Source organism: Oryx dammah, unplaced genomic scaffold, assembly GCF_014754425.2.
Source record: "Oryx dammah isolate SB20612 unplaced genomic scaffold, SCBI_Odam_1.1 HiC_scaffold_16, whole genome shotgun sequence".
In the NCBI taxonomy this organism is placed as follows: Eukaryota; Metazoa; Chordata; class Mammalia; order Artiodactyla; family Bovidae; genus Oryx; species Oryx dammah.
The window spans coordinates 32,462,565-32,485,925 of record NW_024070200.1 but is presented as its reverse complement, the minus strand read 5'-3'; the positions used below and the strand labels follow the sequence as shown (position 1 = coordinate 32,485,925).

At 37.7% G+C, this 23,361-nt stretch overlaps 1 protein-coding gene across 3 annotated transcripts in view; it reads right to left on the bottom strand.

Moving 5' to 3' along the window:
• The window catches only part of NOVA1 (NOVA alternative splicing regulator 1), a 176,662-nt gene extending 167,682 nt beyond the window's left edge, over positions 1–8,980 (bottom strand). For 2 of the 3 annotated variants that reach the window (XM_040257188.1, XM_040257189.1), the window contains exons 1-2: positions 8,737–8,980; positions 6,855–6,998 (exon numbers count right to left, since the gene is read on the bottom strand). In XM_040257188.1, coding sequence (XP_040113122.1) covers positions 6,855–6,998; positions 8,737–8,872 — 280 coding nt within the window. In that variant the 5' untranslated portion in view covers positions 8,873–8,980. Of the gene's footprint in view, positions 1–6,854; positions 6,999–8,736 lie in introns of those variants that run through there. The other variant, XM_040257190.1, reaches the window with a different exon arrangement.
• Positions 8,981–23,361: the final 14,381 nt, after the last annotated feature.

The following is a 23,361-nucleotide window of genomic DNA, read 5'->3' as shown; positions in this document are numbered from 1 at the left end:
TAAAAAATCTTGATTAAAAAGTAAAATATGTTTAAAAGTGGAGGAATGATACTCTCCACTTCTAGAGATGATTATTTTAATCATCTTTCCCACAATTACTATAATTAAAATGACCAATTATTCATAACCAAATTAAGATAAAATTTTAAAGGCCTTTTTTCTTACAGACAGTAACTTCAGAATCAAATAGTTACTGGCCACTCTTGTAAAAATTCCTTCAAGATAAGTAAAGGGGTTCCAAAAATGTGCAAACTCCAAAACTTAATTACTCTTGAGTAACTGACAAGTTAAGAGTCAATGGATACCAAAAAATAAATATAACTTAGACTAACAAAAAGTCAAAATAATGAAACTGCTTCACAAAGAATCCAAACGACATTTCAAAATTCTGAATTATTTTAAAATGGTATGGCACTTTGCCAGATTTAAGAACTGTTTTCTGTGCAAAGGCCAACTGATAAACAGGACTGTGATGAAATATCTAACTAATGCGAATACTATTAGAACATACAGGAAACTTCTGTATGTGTCATAGAAGCGTACTATCTATCTTTCAAATAGATCAAGAAATTGAAAACAAAAGAAATGAAGGACAGACTTTTTAAAAGTTTTTATTATAATCAACTTTTAATTTACTTAGAATAAATTGTGGTCAAAAACCATTTCAACAGCACTCCTACGTTAAGCTAAAACATCCTAAAAACATTTTTTAACATACTATTCCTGTCTTGTTTATTGGAAAACATCAAAACATTCAGCAAAGTCTGTTTGTCAAAGTCCCTAACATGCTGAAAAGATACTACTTAATTTTACATAGGTTCTTTCTCTTATAAAATAAACAAATGTTAATTTGGGATAATAATTTTAAAAGAACTCCAATGTATTTCCACTTATTTCCATTCACTTATGATTTGAAAATATACCTGTGGAACAAGTAACTTTAAATAAATTTTAACTTAAGGTTATTTGATTTTTATTTCTACACCTAAAGTCCCCCTCTCCTTTTATGTAGATTCTATCAGATTCATGGAAATCATTTTAGCTGCAAATATATCCATATCAAAAGTGGAAAAGTTGATATTGTATCTTTAAAGAACAGGATGAAGAAATTTCACCAACCCAAGCATCAAAAGCACTGAAAAGCACTGCTTCATTTCTTGCATGTTACGGTTTATACCATGACACTTCAGTCTCTGAGGGTCAGGTTAATTAAGCTCCATAGCAGCTGCAGTGCAATGTGAGACACACTCCTGCAGTTCCCACCAGTCCAGTCCAATTACCTGTAGTATTCCAGCACTGGACAAGTGACAACCAACCTCTTCTCTCTAGTCACTTGCTCCCACTGGTCTACTGATAAATGTTAGAACAAACTAACCTCTTTTTGGAAAAGACTGCAAAGCTGAATGCACCTGCTGCAGGCTGCAATGATGAGTCCCAGAGAGATGTTTGTCAGTCAGATCTCTGCAGATGTTGTTTAACTTTATGCTAGAGCTGCATCCAAAGATGGAAATGAGATGGCAATCAAGCACAAGTCTCCCACCCTCATCCCCACCCCCAATTTTATTCTGAAAAGCTGCACTTGCTCACAAAAGTTATCCTTTAAAATACAGCTCCACTAAACTGGAAATAACTGAGACTAAACTCTGTGGCAAAAACATGTATGTATCAATAAATGGTGCTGGGAAAACTGGACAGCTACATGTCCAGAATGAAATTAGAACACTTCCTAACACCATACATAAAGATGAACTCAAAATGAATTAAAGACCTAAATGTAAGACCAGAAACTATAAAACTCTTAGAGGCAGAACACTCGATGACATAAATCAAAGCAAGCTCCTCTATGACCCACCTCCTAGAGTAAGGGAAATAAAAACAAAAGTGAACAAGTGGGCCCTGATTAAACTTAAATATATACACACATATGTATATATAGTACTGAATTTTAGTTAACAAGTGGCATAACTGTGTTCAGCAAATGTTACTTATAATATTTAAGAGGAAAATTAATTCTTTTAAGCCAGAGCAAAACAAAAGAACAGAACTATAAAAAGACATGTTTCTAACTGGTGGTTTATAGCTTGGTTTTTAGTGATACCACACACTCCTTAGAATTCCCAAGACACAGATCGTTTTTCCTCGTTGTATATTACATGAAACATCTTCAATACACAAATATTGAAATATTTTACCAATTGTGTTCATTATTTTTAGACTATTTTGAAATCCTTTGGGGGTGATATTTGCAAGGCAATTTTGCTAGACGTACTGTATCACTTTACAATGTCAAAAATTTTTAATGAACTATTTTTCCAAAATCTAGAAGGTTTCAAATAGCAAAATTCAAAGTGACACTGTGCTATAATAATTCATGAAAACAATGACTCTATAAATTAATGATATTCCATAACCTACTAAATCGATGATAGAAGATATAATAACATCAGGGTGAAATTTTAAAAAGAATCAAATTAAATGAACAGCTAACATTTTTAATGCTGATTCAGTCTTCCTAAAAAATTTCATACCACAAAACATTTGCTTTCATGAGTTAAGTATAAAAATTATATCTTTCAGAAACTACAATTTTAATACAGATGTGCTATGCCACTAACATTCCTTTATATGTTGAGTTTTCCTATTACTTAAAATGAGAAATAACATCTTAAAGATACAACAAATTTTCAGACAGATATTAACGTATAAGTGAAAGCTTATGGTTCCTCCTACAACTGAGGATATAGAGAGATAAAATATAAAAAACCCACAACAATAAGTAGTATGACAAATACAAATATCACAACTTTAAAGAAAAAAACGTTATGTGTTAGCAACTCTTTGACAATACTAAAACCAAAACAGCACAATGTAATTGACAGGTATCGTTATTAAATTCAACAATACTGCAAATTAACTTTATTTTCTACTTCTTATAATTACATTTACCTACTAATTTTGCCTTAAAACATATGCCAATAAATATCTAAGAATAGATCAAAGAAAAGAGTATAGACTGCAACTTTCAGAGGCTATAACAAAAGTATTCATTCACCTTGTACTACTAATACGATAATACTCTTCCTTCAACAATATAAACAAATAAGTGATCTTTTTTAAACTTAACAAACTCCTCTTATTTCTAAAAGAATGCTCATTCTTACACAATCCCAGTCCTAAAGGTTAAATTGGCCAGTGAATGTTCCCCCTGTCAAAATTAAGGCAATGTGGGGTTATTTCCTTCACTAAAAGAAAATTTCACTTACATTCTGCTTTTTCTTGATTTTTAAAGATTTTACATATAAATGGTTTGTGATTTTTTAAATAAGTACCACCCAAATTGGACTGAGATAAAATTACGATACAATAAAATCCAGGGATAATGAATTCAAGTTTTAAAGGACCAAAAAAAGTAAGTAGTTTATATTAAAGGTGATCCAGTTTTATAACCACATTTATGAAAACAGTTTAAAACACACACACACAAAATATATGCTAAGATTATAAGAGAATTCCTGTTTGATATAATGGATATCTCATGTCATATAATAGAATAAGTAAACTATGAAGTATTCTAAAATCTTGAAAATGTTTATTTTACATACCCTGTGTTATTCCCAATGAATAATGTATTCAATAACTTTTCCAATTATCTGCTTGAATCATTCATTAAATAATTTTAACTGATAAAATCAATCTACTTATTAACAAAATCTAAACAATCACACCTTCAGATGTCAAATAAAGGAATAAAATAATACCATCCTATGACCATCCTGAAAATGCATACAGTAATTTATTTCCCAAAATGAGAAAGCTGTTTTTTATTAAAAGGTAATAACTTTGAGTAACCTAATTATAAAAAGGATATATAAATAAGTCAAATGAGGTTGCTTTAAACAAGTAAGAATAAAAGATACATTCACAAATCACAGGTTATAAGTTAGTATTTCATAAGATTTAGATTTTTAGAAACAGATAAATGAATTGCACAGCACTGCTAAAAGTCAAATGAATCTACTCATAGACCTTTTTTCCGATTACAGTAACTGATAAATGTACTTTACAATTCTCATCATACAATTCCCCCAAATATTTAATATATGGGCATGCTAAAATACACAATGTAATATACGGTTCTATAATTTCCAAATTCATACCAATTAAAGTACAAAAATGTTTTCTTCATCTCAACCATAAATATAAAAAAATCACTCAAAAAACAAGGTTGCTTAAGATATTTTAAAGATATAACCAGAGGGGGAAAGAAAGTAAAACAAATATGAGATTATACTGGCTACAGTAAAAACAATGCACATATCATTTGAGTTGAAATTTAATAAAACATCACCAAAGTGTGTCTGTACCCTGAAATATGCACCCTGAAGAAAGTTATTCTCAAATGCATCAGTATTCTGACTAAACCTTCCAAAAACAATTACGTTGTTTTAAAACTTAGGTAATTTGAGAAAATCCATTAAGTTACACAACTGAAGCACACTTTTCCCCAAATACTATGTCTTACAAAGAAGAAACAGAAAAATGCTCCATGAAATAAACATTAGGCACATTCATTCTAATGGAATGTAGAGTCATACGTACACATATGAAACACACAAAAAAGGGCATCTCATAAATCATAGTTTTATAATTTAATCATTTGAGAAGAGTAAGCTAAGTATCCACGAAGTATATCTGAGTAACAGAAGTTGAAAGTAGCTCAGAGGCTGCTATGTTAAAGAATACTAGGACTTTATATAATTCTACAGGCTTATGGTCAAGTATGAACAGAAAGACTACTAAAATTAAAGTCTATCAGAAGAAGAGAGATGTATCTATCTGTGCAGGTAATAACCTAGTTAAAACTATATTTAAATACAAAGTGCTCAGAATTATGAAAGCTTCTTATAAATTACAGGGCTTTATTTTATCCTTAAAATTGTTTCCATAGTTTGTGATTGGTTTCCACCTGTTACAGGCAGAATATAAGCCTTCTTTTATCCAGACATTTCAACTCACATTTGATCAGGTTACGTCACTACATACACAAAATTTTCTTTAACACATTCCAGTTTTCCATTTTTTCCAATGGATATTCTTGCTCTATATAAATAACATGCCTCAGAACTATAAATGATATAAGCAATTTCAATGTAATAAGAAAAAATGCACAACTATGTGGACTAAGAACAAAAGATCTAATTCCAGTTGTACCCTTTCCAACCCACTAAAAATAAACTATATTCAAATGAAAAGGCATTTAATTTACTATTTGGAATATCCTTGATAAACACCAATTTTCTGTAACATCTCTGCACATCTGATACCACCTCATGTATAATGCAAAAAAAGCTATTTCATTTTCATCTATTGACAGTGAATTTAATTTACCATTGCAGCTCTTTTCCTAGAACTATAACGTTATTAATTCCGCAATCAAGCTCTTTTGAATGCTTTTATTTGTACCAAGGATTTTCACAATTCCACATTGATTTTTTCCATCATAACATACCTTTTAAACATAAGAATGTGAATATGTTAGCAAACTTTCCTAATGCATAAGGAAAGTTTCAGAGACAAGGAAAGCCATCTACAAAACTACACTCACAGAAAATAAACTTTTGAAGGATATCATATCTAAGAGATTACACCTTAGTTTAGCAAGTGTAATGTTTACCAAATATAGTACATTTAATTTATATAACTAAAGGATAGTTCCAACCAATCTAAAACCTTCTTATACAGTATAATGGTCCATTTTCTACAACCAAGCGATTGGCCTCCAAATGTTTTGCTTACATTCATGCCAGATGTCTTTGCTGTACTAAAGAACTCTTACTGAATTAGATCACTGAAAGCAAATCAGCTTTTATTTCCCACCAAGAAAAAAAAAATAAGCAGCATTGGTCCCCTCAGCATTGAACAAATATTTTTATGGTCATAAAGATGAAATAATCAAAAAACATGGCAGAAACTGCATGAAGGTAAACATAAATAATGTTTTATCTAGGAGATACACTATTCAATTACGGAGATTTTCCAATTAAACTTAAAATCCATATATTAAGTAGGAAAATGATTTTTTAAAAGATAAATACTCTGTAACAGTTGAAATTTTAAAAAACACACTGAAAAGTACAAAAACAAAAATTATACCACCTAGGAAACTTGCCATATTCCACTGGGTTACAGTACCTACAGTACCACACAAACTGTTAACATATTTTGATCAAACACAGCTTTTAAATAACCCAAATTTTGAAGCATGGTCCTACTTCTCACATAATAATATATTTCCTTATCACAATTAAATTAAAAACACAATATTTTAAAAATCTGAAGAGGAAGTACTTGTCCTCTTTACTCCAGGGCCAACAAACAAAGCAATGAAGCAGAAAGAGGTACATAATGGATTTAGAAAGTAAATGGTCCATTCTTTTAAGAAGCCTTTCTATCCCCTCTTCTGAATTCACTCTAGACTAATTGTCATTACAATTATGTCTGAAAACTCCAGAAGAACCCTATTTCCTGATGCCAGCTGTCCAGGTTTCTATCTTTAAATTTTAGTTTCTTTCTTTTTTTTTTTTTCCTAATCAGAAAGAAGTAGTTAGAAATACCCAGGAAGATTCAACTCGAAATAGGTCTACATCACAGACAGAATATCGATTATAGAAACCAAAGGTAATCAAGAGTGAAAATACTTCTAAAATTATTCCACAAATACTCTAATACATCAAATATCTAAGTAAAGTCTACACTATTAAGAATTCTTTCAATACAGCACACAACACAGGTACATCTTTTTTTTTCCCTTTCCTTGGGGATTTATCAAACAATCTCTTCATCATTGCACCTACCTGGGTAAAAATCTTTGGACTTAGACAGCTTGATGGTGGCTCCAGTTTCTTTTTGCAATTGAACAATTGTCTGTCCTCCCTTTCCAATTATAGATCCAGCAGCATAACTAGGTATGAGAACCTTTAGAAAATATTGGCCGTCTTCTGAAAAATGCAAAGAAATACACTCCGTTAAAACAATAATTTTAAACTTTGTACCCTCCCTCCACACTCAAGAGAGAAAAACAGCGATTAAACCACTGGGCATATAGCTGCAGGAAACATGGGGTTAAATTGTTTTTATAAAGAACAAAAATAAGCCAATTACACTACAAATAAGTACGAAATGTTTCCCATTCTGTAGAATTTATATTTTTTCTAACTTGGAATTAAAATCTAAACATGTTCTATTATTTTGCAACACTGTAGAAACTGATGACTAAATTCCAGTTGTTATTCCAAACATGGAAGTCTTCCAATTCTATCTGTGGTTACTATGGTAAAACAAAACGAACTGACCCTTCAACAAAACTTCAGAGATTTATACCATGACAAACCTTCACTTAACATATTGCAAAATAAATAAATAAAAGGACGGTAAATAGTGATGAGCTATATTTATTTGACACGAGCAAACACACAAGCACTACAATTAGCCATTGCCTGTATCCTACTTAAAGTATGCAAAACAACCATTCTCCTACCAAATAATCCACCCAAACTGTAGGGTGTATTCCAAGCCTTCAATAACTGCCAGGAAATAACTCAAAGTGATGTGGACTGGCAAATCTAACTAATCCTGGAGTATTTCTTTAGCACTCCTTAGTCTACTATGATCTCGTTTAAGCTCATTAATTAAAGGACCTTAAGAAGAATTTTGCCAATACTAAAAAGCTTAGGAGTCATTTACATCAAATACACTTAAAAGTGACCAGATAATGTTCCTTCTCCAAAAGAATCACAATGATTAAAACGGAGGGGGTGGATGAACCAAAAAAGACTGAAATGAAATGTTTTAGAAAATAAAGCCAACTCCCTAAACTTTAATTTCCGTCAAACTGATGGTGTCTTAAACAGGAAACACCCCGGTAAATCCAGCTTCCTTATGTGAACATGAACGTTCCAAATTTTTCGGGTGTGCCATTCGCAAGACCCCCATCCGGCTCTAAAGTACATGCTGTAGATAAATTCACCTCTGCCTCGATGCATTGGGTGCATTGTTAAGATGACTCCAGTGCAAATGAAGAAGCGGTACCGGTCCCGTTATAACTCATCTTCCCGGGAAGCGCAGGATGTTAACTAACAAGTCACAGTACGAGACACCCCCACCCTCGTATGCACACCCCTGAAGACAAATCAAAGAGATTTTTACACCGACAGTGTAAGTGCGGTAAGAGCATGCACTCTTCAAGATTTTGCATACTACTTGTGGCCCAAACCAAGGGGATGAGGAGAGCAAAACTCTCCGGTGCCCCAGTCATTCGCTCTCCGCTACCCAAGTGCCATTTATTTATTTATTTTATCCGACTGTTAAATGCAGCGCGCATCTTCGGGCGGCCATCACCTCGCTCGGGGTCATCCTCTTCCTCCTTAACGGACCCCCTTGCCCAGGTCTAGGATATTTAAACGGTCAGCCTTTCGACCGATTCAAGGGAAAGATAGGTCTATTCCGAAAAAACCGGTCGCCATTTTGATGAATGATAAAACACAGAAATGGAAATGTATCGGGACCGGCGAGGTGCGGGGCAGGTGCAGGGGAGGGGGCGCGAGGCAGGGCGCGGGAGCCGCCGGGTTCGGGCTGGAGGTGTCCGGGCCGCGGGAGGGAGGGAGGGCGCCGGGAGGGAGGGAAGCAGGGGCGGGCGGCGGGGGATGGGGCCAGCGGGGAGGTGGAAGCGATACCCACCGCCCGTATTGGTCCTCTTGGTGCTGCCGGCTTCAGGGGGGGCTTCCAGCGGCCTTTTCCGCGAGTCCGGCGGGTCCAGGTCTATGGGAACCCCAGTGTGGGTCCCGTTCTGCTGGATGGGAGCTGCCGCCATCATGTTTGCAGTTCCTGCCGCTTCTACGGGGAGAAGGTTCTCCCTTTTGTTTTGGCTTTTTCTTTTTCTTTTTTTTTTTTTTTTTTGCTTTTTTTTTTTTTTTGCTTTTGGGGTTTCTTAAGGTTGTTTTGTTTTTGTTTTTGTTTTTTTTAATCGGATCAATAGAAATCTCTTTAAGAAAAAAAAAGCAATGTTGCTGGTTTGTTCTCACTGGGGAGGGGGCAGGGCTGAAGAGCAGCTGCAGTGCAGTGTCAGAAAGGAGACAGGGGAATGGAGGGGGTGTGAGAGACGGAGGGAGAAAGAAGGAGAAGAAAGGAGAGAGGGGGAGAGAGTGGAGAAAGGAGAGGGGCGAGTGAATGAGCGGGAGGAGGGGAGCGGGGAGGACGGGCTGAGGGAGTGGGAGAGCGCGAGGGCTGGCGGGGCGCGGGGAGAAGCCGAGGAGGAGGGGAGAGCGAGGGAAAGAGTGAATGAGCAGGAGGAGGGGAAGGAGGTGGATGAGGAGAGAGGAGCGAGCGGCGGAGGAGGGCAGGAGCCGGGAAGGAGCGCGGCGGTCCCGGCGCCGCGCTAGCGCTGCGCTCGCTCCCGCTGCTGGTGCTGCCGCCGCCGCCGCTGCCGGAGCGGTTCTGCCGTTGCCTGGGCTGCTCGGCGCTGCTGCTGCTGCTGCTGCTGCTGCTGCCGCCCGGTCTCGCTCATTATTTCTCCCGCTGGTGGGGGGGGGGGGGAGGGGGAGGCTGGCGGGGAGGGAGGGGGATGGCTGAGAGGGGAGGGTAGTGAGGGGTTGAGTTCGCAGACTCCCACACACTTCGCGCTCGGGTCCCTGCCTCTCAGCAGCGCCGCCGCCGCCGCCGCCGCCGCCGCCGCCTCCCTACGCTGAAGCCTCAGCCTGCGGGGGCGGGGTGGGGGGGGGCGCGCCTGAGGGGGAAAGAGTGTGCGTGTCTGCGCGGGAGTGAGAGCGCGCGCCGGCTGGGAGCGTGCGCGGGGGCGCGCGCCGGCGGCGGGGGCGGGGCCGGGGGCCGGGGCGCTCCTGTGGGAAGGGAGGGGTGAAAGGTCGCGGGTCCCCGGCAACACGGCTCAGGCAAACGTAAGCCGCTTGTCGCAGAAACCGAGGGGGTCCAAGAAACGCGCTAGGCTGGAAGGCGGGAAGCAGACGTTACTGACAGCCGTGCCAGCCAGTAGTATGGAAACGTGAGAAAGGCTCTTCAGGCCCCTTCCCAATCAGGAAACTTGGGTATGAGAGGGACTGAAGGGTGGGGTGGGATCTCGGTCCAGCCGGGACTGGAGCGGCGACAGTTTTGGCTAGACTGAGAAAGGCATTCGAGTGACCGTTCATAACGGGTGGGACAGCGTTAAGGCTGAGGGGGGAACCTTAGCCGTATGCTTCCAGGACTTCTAGCTAGGTACATCCGTTTTTAAGAGTTAGGTGAAAGACAGTAGTTAGCCTCTCACTCAAGGGCGGTTCTACGGAGTGATTTCATCAAGAGTATTACTCGCACTGTGTGACTTCGTTAGGGAACTTGAAGTGTTTCACTCGCCACCTTAAATCCTTTCGGAAACAAGCCAGGATATAAATAAATAAAGCTAGGTAGGAGTATCCCCTTCACGAGGCGCCGAGAGGCGGACTAAACACAGGCAACAGCTGGGTGTGTATCCAAAACTAAATTCTGAAAGAAAAAGGAATATACGAGTAAAATGCAGCGCAGTGTGCACAGCTTGTGATTACACAGATCTCGGATATATAACGAACTTAAAGCTCAACCAGAACACTACAGACAAGAAAATATATATTTGGAGTAGACGCTGAATGTCGGAAAAGATTCCGTTTACAGATGAGTAAACTGACCCAGTAAAGTATTTTACTCAAGGTCATCCATCAAATTAGTAATTAAATCAGTGTACTAGGAAGCAGTGATAGTGGAAAAGCATGGGCTTTGGAGTTCAGAAATCTTGGTTTCAAGTTCTTGGCGGGCATATTCTAAAAGTGTATCCTCAGACAGTCCCTTAACATGTTGCGCTATGTATTAAGGGCTTTTACCATGTGCCAAGCAACCAACTTCACATGTGCTCTTTACATGCGGTGTATCATGTAGTTATTACTGTCTCCGTTTAATGAGGCAGTTTGGGTTTAGAGATATTAATAATTTTACCTAAGTCACAGTGGTGTAAACACAGTAGTAATAATTAAAACTAAAGTCGTCTTGATTCCAGAGTCTGTCCAGTTGAATACTGCAGTACACTGGAGCCTCAGGTTCCCTCCCGCAAAATAATGGGTCTTTACCTCCTGGAATTCTTGAATCAAATGAGATAATATTCGTGGCAATGCATTGTAAGATGTAAAAACGTATGAACATATTCACTAGATTTCTAGAACAAAGATGCTCCTTTCCTATAGGTTTGAGAACAGCACTTGAACGTGAAAACGGCTTTAGTATCAAGCTAGCTCAGAAAGAACTTAACTCTGACCAAGAATACTTGCATAGCTGAGGCAATAACGGAATAGAATAAAATTTGATTTCTGGTAGATAGAGAAGGGAATGGAAAGAATACTAACCCTACTTTTAGCATCCTTTATTGGAAGGAGCATCTAGGAGGCGTTGGGATTTCTGGTACTTCTAAGTAATAAAAGACGACACTGCTGAATGAGGAAGAGAATAACGTTTAGTTCAAGAATAAAAGTTCATCTGGAATATGAAAAATACGTTTGCCTTAAGTCAGGGAAGAAGATGCGCTGAGAGCTAAAAGGGAAAGCAGGTAAGTTAGTACATACTGGTAAAGGTCTGTGAACCAAAGTCCAGAATTTCGATCTGATGTATGATGTTATAGGAAACCACAATATAGCCTTCATGACCAAAAATAAAGAGTATTTACACATAGAATTGGATTTTTTTTTAACAAAGGGGAAGCTGTGATGAGAAAAAAAAATGTGGTTTGGAATAAGTCTGTGGTGGTCAAGATAGAAAAAAGGCTTATGCCAGATATTACACAAAGTATTCTGTGTAAAACGTGCAAAGACATTTTTCCTAAATTGAAAGACATAGTTTTCATAAATTAAAAAGTAGAAAAGGGATTTGCAACTAGACTATTTCAAAACGGTAAAAGATGAGGGACAAAGATAATTCAAAGATAGTTCAAAGCTGTATTACATTAAAGTCTGGGCAAAGTATTCAGTACGATGTAGTTTTAAGTTGGGGAAAGACTTAAGTTTTAGAACTGGAAAACCTGGGGTTCACAAATTTCTAAAAATAAATAAAATATTTCTAAAATAGTTTGAAAAATATTTGTCATTGCTGTGTATAAGTTAGATTCAAAATGAGCCTTTTAAGTTAAATTGCCTTATAGACATAAGCTTACTGAAATAGTCATGGCACTGTACTCTTATGGTATTTATTTGCCCCTTCTCTTATTCATCTTTGGATTTAATATTTAAATACTATTGATCACTACATGGGGCCCAGAAGCAGAAGATATGGTTTTAAATATGGATATGTGTGTGTGTGTGTGTGTGTGTGTGTGTGTGTGTGTGCGCGCGCATGTGCATACTTAATCTCTCAGTCATGTCTTACGGTCTGACTCTGTGACCCCCTGAACCATAACCTGGCAGGCTCCCTGTCCATGGAATTTTCCAGGCAAGAATACTGGAGTGGGTTGCCATTTCCTACTCCAGGGGATCTTTAGGATATCAAATAGTAAGCAAGCTATGTTATGCCAGGAATTAGACACTCTCCTAAGTCTCTGACCTGGTCAAACATCTAAGGATCAGTCAGCTCTGAGCTGATTTGATCAATGAAGGTTATCAGAGTGTACATTTTAATTAAGCCTCTCTTCCCTAGTTTAGTATATTTTGTTGTCTTTTTAAAAAACTTATACTTCATTTCTCGCTGCATATACCTCTACCATTCTGATTAGATAGACAAACATTTTACCTGTTGTATTCTGCATTTTGTCCCAGCTAATAAAACTGAAGAAATAAAAAGGTAAAGTGACTCCCAGTTTATTATTAAGCTGCTGCACAGCATGCTATATTATTATACAGCATGCTATACATCTTATGCTGCAAATAAACTGTTTGAACTTTCCAAAAATATAATAGAAGCACTTGACCTTTTAATTCTCTGAAAAGAAATAGTTTATTTTTTAATTAACCAGGCAATTGGCACCACAAATTTAATAATGTTTTTCAAATCTTAAGACACAATAGAATTTGTGTGCTTTTCATTGTTAACTACTTGATGACTTATGAGCATAAGCAACTATGGTAGAAAATGATATTAATCTGAAGAACAAAATTCCCAATCTTTATTGACTTTCATTGGGTATCCTTTTCCTCCCTAAATTTCATTCTGAGTAACAAAAGATAATATATTTTCTGTAATAATGATTGGCTTTTTAAAGAAATTGATATCCACAAGTATACACAAGCTGATTTCTTTGTCTCCATGTTCCTGTCTTTTCTACAATCAGTTCTGTTACTAAAGAACATAAATACTGAGTACTTCTCTGCAGCTTCGGCTTTGGGAAAATATTTTCTGAGTTTATGGTCTACTAAAAGCAGATCCTGAGTTAAGGATTCAAGTGCAAGTAGTTTATTTTGGACGTGATTTCAGGAAACAGTAGGATCCTGGGGAAGTGAGATAGGGAATGGAAGGGAGGCAATGAAGGGTGTGAATTCCCCAGCAAATTATCACTGGGAGCAAACAGAATCTCAGTGGGATTTCCTGAAAAATCATTGAAATGGTAACCTCAGAATTATCCTGCTGAAAGCCTGAAAAAACAGGTATATATGCACTAACTCTCTTCAGTCACTGCTGCTGCTGCTGCTGCTGCTAAGTCCCTTCAGTCGTGTCCAACTCTGTGCGACCCCATAGACGGCAGCCCACCAGGCTCCCCCATCCCTGGGATTCTCCAGGCAAGAACACTGCAGTGAGTTGCCATTTCCTTCTCCAATGCATGAAAGTGAAAAGTGAAAGTGAAGTAGCTCAGTCGAGTCCGACTCTTCATGCCCCCATGGACTGCAGCCTACCAGGCTCCTCTGTCCATGGGATGTTCCAGGCAAGAGTACTGGAGTGGGGTGCCATTGCCTTCTCCGCTTCAGTCACTGGTCAGGGTCTATTTACAGGGTGCATTTATTCAATGCATGCTGGCCAATCTTCCAACTACCAGAGCAGCATCCTTTTTTGAGGACTTTCTATGGAGTCTGGAGGCTGTTCTGTCCTTACATAGGCTGAAAATGCTGTGGAATATCCCCCACCATTTTGGAAAATCAGGCCAATGTGCTCTGAATGATAGACAAGGAGATATAGGTAGGGCAGTAACAGTTTATTACTAGTATCAAAATGAAATTAGGAAAAAGAAAAACAAGAAGCCTGTTCTTGCAAAGTGTTGGAGGGAAAGATCAAATAAATATGAAAGTATGAAAAAATTTGGAAAGCTTAAAGTACTAAAAGAAGTTTTACAATTTTCACAATCCAAATATTGTAACCAAGCAAAGATTGTCAACAGCCCAACTGATTTTCTTTTTGTTTTTAAAAAATACACTTTTAATTTTTTAGAGATACTTAGTGTACCTATTTTGATTATTTTTTCTCTCAATCCAGCACAAAGAAAATAGGAGCAAATATATGTCAAAAGAATATATTACCTAATCCCACATCACAGGGATTTAAGTTTATAGAAGTTATATATATATAGCCTATAGTTATATATATAGTTATATATATATATAGAGAGAGAAGTTAAGTTATATAATTTTATAGAAGTTCTATAAACAAACATTGAAGAAATATTTTTCCAAGATTGCACATCTTGTTGCTGCTGCTGCTAAGTCACTTCTGTCGTGTCCTACTCTGTGTGACCCCATAGACAGCAGCCCTTCAGGCTCCCCATCCCTGGGATTCTCTAGGCCAAGAATACTGGAGAGGGTTGCCATTCCTTCTCCAATGTGAAGTCGTTCTTAGCGACCCCATGGACCGCAGCCTACCAGGCTCCTCCGTCCATGGGATTTTCCAGGCAAGAGTACTGGTGTGGGTTGCCATTGCCTTCTCCGTTGCACATCTTAGAAAGTAATTTATTGGAATTTTTCATCTTGTAGATTCAAACAGCCTTTATGTTTACACAGTTAATAACACAAATCCACTGTTGATGATATGTTTATGAAACAGTCTATAAAAGCTCACACTAATTTATACAGAGATATAATTGTTATTAGCATTATTCCAAAAAGTCCCCAAACTTTCATATTCCAGTTGCAAATGTGTCATCCTAATAGGTATTAAGATATGTTAATATTATAAGAAAATCCTAAACTCTTTAGCACTATTTTATGAAATACATATATAGACAATAAATAACTAACCCTTTCTACAGTGCAATAAAAAAAGCCTTGTGATAACTAGAACATGGCTGTGTAAAAAGTTAACCTTAGGGGAAACTGGGGAAAGTATTGGGGAGCTTCTATTTTTGCAACTCTTTTTTAAGACTGAACTTATTTCAAGGTAAAAAGTTAAAAACAAACAAAAAGAATCTTGAACTGATTATTTGTTTCTGACTCTAACACTTAACTTTGTTGGCTTATTGTTGTTCAGTCGCTAAGTCATGTCCAACTTTTTGACCCCACGGACTGCAGCATACCAGGCTCTGCTGTCCTCCACTATCTCCTGGAATTTGCTCAAATTCATGTCCATTGAGTGGGTGACGTTATCTAACCGTCTCATCTCTGCCACCCCTTCTCTTTTTGCCTTCAATCTTTCCTAGGTAACTTTGTTACCTGCAGTCACTCATTTCCCTGCTCCGAGTTTCAGTTTCCTCATCTATAAAACAGACGAATTAGAAAATGCTCTATAAGTCTCCAAAACAAATTTCTGTATCAGTATGTTTGCTATCATTTCATAGAATCATACAAAGAAAATTATCAGAATTAAAGTACGTATTGTATGCCTTCAGATGCACTTTAAAAATCAGTTAATAACACATGTTTTGGAGATGTATTTTAAGTGCAAAGCAAAACAATTTACCAAGGAAAAGAATTTTGATATTGTAAAGAATATATTTAATATATTTATTCCCAGTATTTTTGCACTTTTAAAATAATAATTCACTATAATCTATAGTTGAAAATATTTTCTTGAAAGCATAATTCAAACTGTGAAGTTTCATATTTTAAGTCATTTGGATGTGAAAAAATACTGGGGTGAAAAAAGTAAATGATAAAGTTATTAAGATAGAGTAAAAGAAAAGAAAAAAGAAAAAGAACTATAAAAGTAAACTAGAGAAGCAAGAGTTGAGTAGTATTCATATGTTTTACCAACTAATTTAAATCACTTATTAAATCACTGTTGCTTCCATAAAATAACTTCAACTATGCATACTCTACTCTGATAATGCCTAGAGTGATCCTGAGTCTTCAATTTGACCAAGATGTTCTTGGCTTGTGCTAGATGTCCTAGAGCAATTATCAATTACCCTCAGAATTTTCCCAGTTTGGGACAATAAATTATATAGTTGCCCTAATAATACTCAAGAGCTTCTCCTTTTTTTAACCCTGCCAATTAGAAAGCATAAAGTCTTGTTTCTTCATCAAATTCCTTTAAATGGCAACTTCCCCATGTGTAATAATAGAAATGTTTATCATAGTTCAATCATTATTTTACATTGTATAATAAATTATCATATTCTCACCTCTCCCCTCCATGATGTTTTATTTCTTATCTATATTTTTATTTTTATGAGTGTGCTCAGTCACTAAATCATGTCCGACTCTGCAAACCCCATGGATTGTAGTCCGCCAGGTTCCTTTGTCCATGGGATTTCCCAGGCAAGAATACCATAGTTGGTTGCTATTTATTTGTCCAGGGGATCTTCACAACCCAGTCGAACCTGCATCTCTTGTGTCTCCTGCATTGCAAGCAGATTCCTTATCACTGAGCCGCCTAGGAAGCCTATACTTTTATTAGCTAGAGCTAAGACCAAAGATTAAGAATAGATATATAAAGGAGTAGAATTTTAAAATGTATCTTTTCACATTTGAACATGGAAACTATCAGTTTGATAAGATTATTCCTTCATTAGACAGTACTGTATGTAGCAAGATGAAGTAAATTGAAGAAATAATAAATGTGATCATAAATATAATAAAATGCAACTTCAAATGATAAACCACTGGACCCACAGATAGCATCAGGGAATTGCTTACATTATAGATTGTTCAGATTTCCTCTCTGTTTACTTCTTGTTGCTCAAATAAACCATAATCCTTGACTTCCAGATATACTTCCAGTGTTTCTGGAAAGCGTTCTTTCTACCAGCTATTACCACTGTTTGTTAAATGTCAAATACTTAAAAGTTCTGTTTGTCTTATAACAGTGTTACTTGTGCTTATAAGTACAAAAATTTAACATATATGTATGCTAAAAAATTACATTACCATACTCATCCAGAGATTCTGCCTTGGTATTTAATCTGTTGGTTTCACTATGTAAGCATTTCTGTGGTAGGTCAGGGATGTTTAATTGACATCATGTAATTCTAAATTCTTTTATCCCTGTGTCATTTCATATAACTAAGAGTATACAGAGCTTACTTATTAAAACTTAAGTTTTATATATGGATGTTTATGTGCCTATGGTATAGAAAGAGGGTATGTGAGTGAGTGAGTGTGTGTGTACATGTGATTGAAAAAGGGAGACAAGAAGAGGCTAGATATTACAGTTCTATCTAATGTTTGTAGTTGGGTATAAAAATTAGTAAATGCAAAATTTGCCTTTATTTAGCCTTTTCTTCCCAAGGTTAAGTATTTGTGAGCTTTTAATTTTTTCATTTTACCTTCTCACTATGGAGAATTTGGAATGTATACAAAAGGAGGTAAAATATAATGAATCCCATGTACTATCACTTGCCTTCAAAACTATAAATTAATGACTGATATTGTTTCATTTATAACTTCACTGTTGTGAGTGTGAAGCAAACTCTACATTTCATACCATTTTTATTCTGCAATAGTATATGTAGGCTTTTAAATATATCTGTAATATCATCATTACATTGAAAATAATTGACACAAACTTCTTAATATTGTCAAATATCTGGTCTGTGTCTAAATTTCCTCAATAGTCTTAAAATATTTTTAATATCTTGTTCAAACCTAACCCAAATTAATACATTGCTATTGGTTCATGGCTCTCAAATCTCTTTTAATTTGTATCAGTCTTGTTTCCATCAGAGCAGCAGACCAGTAGGATATATTTTAAGTTTACACACACACACGGGTATATATACATGCACACACATATTGGACACAACTGAGCATCTGAGCACAGCAGAACAGATATATAGAGGCAGTAAGGGAATTGGCTCTGGTTCAGTTCAGTTCAGTTCGGTTCAGTCGCTCAGTCATGTCCTACTCTTTGCGACCCATGGTTAAGCAAGCCCAAACCCACAGATGGGCAGTCAGGAAGGAAAGATACAGGGGGAAGAGAGAACAATTTCAGGCCTAACTGTGCTTGGAGTCTCAGATTTTCAGAGACCTAATTGCTTTGATGGCTGCCACCTGATTAAGTGAGGCCCATCCAGGATAACCTCCCTTTTGATTAACTTAAAATGGAAACTTGTAAATTGCATTTCAATGACAGCAGAACCTCACTGTTTGTTTAAATAAGTAGAAGTTGTATGTTTGCTACAAAATGTCTGCTGGCTCCCTTTTGTCCTCTAACTCTCACAAGAGAATATTCCTTGTAGATCACTCTACCTAGAGAAATAACTAACTGATGTTATATCACAAATCCATCACAGCCCACTCTTTGTCAACATTGGCACCCATACCCATATACATCTCTTTAAACCGTATTTAATCGCCAAATAAAGACAATAGCAAAATAATACTTCTAACATAACTTAATAACAACAGTTAATTGTTATTAACATGTTATATAAGAGACTGACAAAGGTAATAAAACAAAAATATTTATTACATATACAAGTGTTCACTTGAAAGTAATACTCATAATGATTATTGTGTTCTTTTCTGCAAATGGTCACATCATCATGACTGATATTTCTTCCACTACTTTCTTTCATTTCCTTCTTCCACTGCCCTTTCCATATTCCCTTTGCCCTCACCAAGCTCCTCAGCTGGTTGTGGTGAGATGACTTGAACCTTAATTCAGGGATTTTTGCCCAAGGTATTAGATATAATGATCATCTGAATTAAATTTGCTGATTCCCATACAATTCAGTTCACTGATTCCTAAGATGTTGATGTTCAATCTTGCCATCTCCTGCTTGATCACGTCCAATGTACCTTGATTAATGGACCTAATATTCCAGGTCCCTTTGCAATATTGCTCTTTGGACCTTGGACTTTACTTTCTCCAACAGACACCCCCACAGCTAAGCATCATCTCTGCTTTGGCCCAGCCAGTTTCTTAATAGAGCTATTATAATAGTAATTGCTCTCCACTCTTTCTCAATAGCATATTGGACATGTACTGACCTGAGGGGTGCTCATCTTCTGACCATTATATCTACTACTGTGGGCAAGAATCCCTTAGAAGAAATGGAGTAGACCTCATAGTCAACAAAAGAGTCCAAAATGCAGTCATTCAGTTGCTCAGTCATCTCCGACTCAGTGTGAATCCATGGACTGCAGCACCCCAGGGTTCCCTATCCTTCACCATGTCCCAGAGTATGCTCAGACTCATGTCCACTGAGTCAGTGATGCCATCCAACCATCTCATCCTCGATTGTCCCCTTCTTGTCTTGCCTTCAATCTTTCCCAGCATCAGGGTCTTTTCCTCTGAGTCAGCTCTTTGCCTCAGGTAGTCAAAGTGTTGGAGCTTCAGCTTCAGCATCAGTCTTTCCAATGAACATTCAGGGTTGATTTCCTTTGGATTCACTGGTTTGATCTGCTTTCTGCCCAAGGGACTCTCAAGAGTCTTCTCTAGAACCACAGTTCAAAGGCATCCATTCTTCAATGCTCAGCCTTTTTTATTGTCCAAATATCACATCTGTACATGACTACTGGAAAAACCATAGCTTTGACTATATGGACCTTTGTAGGCAAAGTAATGTCTCTGCTTTTTAATACACTGTCTAGGTTTGTTGTTGCTTTTCTTCCAAGGAGAACACATCTTTTAATTTCAAAGCGGCAGTCACCATCTACAGTGATTTTGGAGCACAAGAAAATAAAATCTGTCACTGTTTCCATTGTTTACCTATCTGTTTGCCATGAATTGATGGACTGGATGTCATGATCTTCATTTTTTGATTATTGAGTTTTAAGCCAGCTTTTTCCCTCTCTTCTTTCACTTTCATTAAGAGTCTCTTTAGTTCCTCTTTGCTTTCTACCATAAGGGTGGTGTCATCTGCATATCTGAGGTTACTGATATTTCTCCCAGCAATCTTGATTCCAGCTTGTGCTCCATCAAACCCAACATGTCGCCTGATGTACTCTGCATGTAAGTTAAATAAGTAGGGTGACAATATACAGCCTTGATGTACTCTTTTCCCAATTTTGAACCAATCTGTTGTTCCATACCCAGTTCTAACTGTTGCTTCTTGACCTGAATACAGGTTTTACAGGAGGCAGGTAAGGTGGTCAGATATTCCCATCTCTAAGAATTTTCCACAGTTTGTTATGATCTACACAGTCAAGGGCTTTAGTGGTATAAATGAAGCATAACCAGATATTTTTCTGGAATTCTCTAGTAGTACCAAAATGCAGTGTGTGTGATAGTCGCTCAATTGTGTTTGACTCTTTCTTTGCAACCCCAACGACTATAGCTTGCCAGGCTCCTCTGTCCATGGAATTCTCTAGGCAAGAATACTGGAGTGGGTTGCCATTTCCTTCTCCACCAAAATGCAGTAATGAGTTCAGTCTCAAAAACGGCAGAATGATCTCTGTTTCCAAGGCAAATCATTCAACATCATAGTAATCCAAATATATGCCCCCAAGCACTAATGCTGAAGAAGCTGAAGTTGCCCAGTTCTGTGAAGACTTATAACACCTTCTAGAACTAATACCAAAAAATATGTCCCTTTCATCATAGGGGATTGGAATGAAAAATTAGGAAGTCAAGAGACACTTGGAGTAACATGCAAATTTGGTCTTGGAGTACAAAGTGAAGCAGGGCTAAGGCTAACAGAGTTTTGTCAACAGAATCTACTGCTGCTGCTGCTGCTGCTGCTGCTAAGTCGCTTCAGTCGTGTCCAACTCTGTGCGACCCCATAGACGGCAGCCCATCAGGCTCCCTCGTCCCTGGGATTTTCCAAGCAAGAACACTGGATTGGATTGCCATTTCCTTCTCCAATGCATGAAACTGAAAAGTGAAAGTGAAGTAGCTCAGTCGTGTCCGACTCTTAGCGACTCCATGGACTGCAGCCTACCAGGCTCCTCTGTCCATGGGATGTTCCAGGCAAGAGTATTGGAGTGGGGTGCCATTGCCTTACCCAACAGAATATGCTAGTCATAATAAATACCTTCTTCCAACAATCCAAGAGACAGCAATATGCGTGGACATCACCAAATGGTCAATACTGAAATCAGATTGATTATGTTATTTGCAGTCAAAGAAGGAAAAGCTCTGTACCATCAGTAAAAACAAGACATGGAGCTGACTGTGGCTCAGATCATGCTCTCTGTATTGCAAAATCCAGGTTTAAAGTGAAGAAAGTAAGGGAAACCTCTAGGCCATTCAGGTATGACCTAAATCAAATCTCTTATGATTATATAGTAGTGGTGATAGATTCAAAGGATTAGATCTAATAGACTGAGTGCCAGAAGAACTATGGATGGAGGATCATAACATTGTATAGGAGGCAAGGACCAAAATCATACAAAAGAAAAAGAAATGCAAAAAAGCAAGTGGTTGTCTGAGGAGGTTTTATAAATAGGTGATATAAGAGAAATAAAAGACAATGGAGAGAGGGAAAGATATACCCAACTGAATGCAGAATTCCAAGAATAAAAAGGAGGCTGTCTTATGTGAACAATACAAAGAAATAGAAGAAAACAGTAGAATGGAAAGACTAGAACTCTTTTAAGAAAATTGGAGATATCAAGGGAACATTTCATGTAAGGATGGGCACAATAAAGGACTAAAACAGTATGAACCTAACAGAAGCAGTAGATATTAAGAAGAGGTGGCAAGAATACATAGAACTACACAAAAAAATTCTTAATGACTCAGATAACCACGATGGTGTGATCACTCACCTAGAGCCAGACATCCTAGAGTGTGAAGTCGAGTGGGCCTTAGGAAGCATCACTATGAACAAAGCTAGTAGAGATGATGGAATTCCAACTGAGCTATTTCAAATCCTATAAGATAATGCTATTAAAGTGCTTCATTCAGTATGTCAACGAATTTGGAAAACTCAGCAGTGGCTGCTGCTGCTGCTGCTGCTAAATCACTTCAGTCATGTCCGACTCTGTGCGACCCCAGAGACGGCAGCCCACCAGGTTCCACCGTCCCTGGGATTCTCCAGGCAAGAACACTGGAGTGGGTTGCCATTTCCTTCTCCCAGCAGTGGCTATAGGACTGAAAAAGTCAGTTTTCATTTTAATCCCAAGGAAAGGCAATGCCAAAAATGATCAAACAAAGATACAGCTGTGCTCATTTCACATGCTAGCAAGGTTATGCTTAATATCCTTCAAGCTAAGCTTTAGCAGTACGTGAACCAAGAACTTCTAGATGTACCAGCTGGGTTTCAAAGAGGCAGAGAAACCAGAGATCAAATTGCCAACATTTGTTGGATCATGGAGAAAGCCAGGGAGTTCCAAAACAAAGTGAAAGAAAGAAAGTGAAGTCGCTCAGTCATGACCGACTCTCCAGGCTCCTGTCCATGGGATTGTCCAGGCAAGAATACTGGAGTGGGTTGCCATTCCCTTCTCCAGGGGATCTTCCAAACCCAGGGACCAAACCCAGGTCCCTCCAGAAAATATCTAATTATGCTTTTTGACTGTGTGGAGAACAATAAACTGTGGAAAATTCTTAAAGAGATGTGAGTACCAGACCACCTTACTTGTCTCCTGAGAAACCTTATATGTGGGTCAAAAAGCAATAGTTAAAACCAGACCTGGAACAAGGAACAGGTTCAAAATTGGGAAAGGAATACATTAAGGCTGTGTATTGTCACCCTGTGTATTTATCTGATACACAGAGTACATTATGTGAAATGCCAGGTAGGGTGAATCACAAAGTAGAATCAAGATTGCTGGGAGAAATATCAACAGCCTCAAATATGCAGATGATACCACTCTAATAGCAGGAAGCAAAGAGGAACTAAAGAACCTCTTGATGAAGGTGAAGGAGGAGACTGAAAAATCTGGCTTAAAAATGAACAGTCAGAAAAAAAAAATGATCATGGCAACTAGTCCCATCACTTCATGGCAAATAGGAGGGGAAAAAGTGGAAGCAGGGACAGATTTTATTTTCTTGGGCTCCGAAATCACCGCAGATCATGACTCGAGTGATGAAATTAGAAGACGCTTGCTCCTTGGTAAG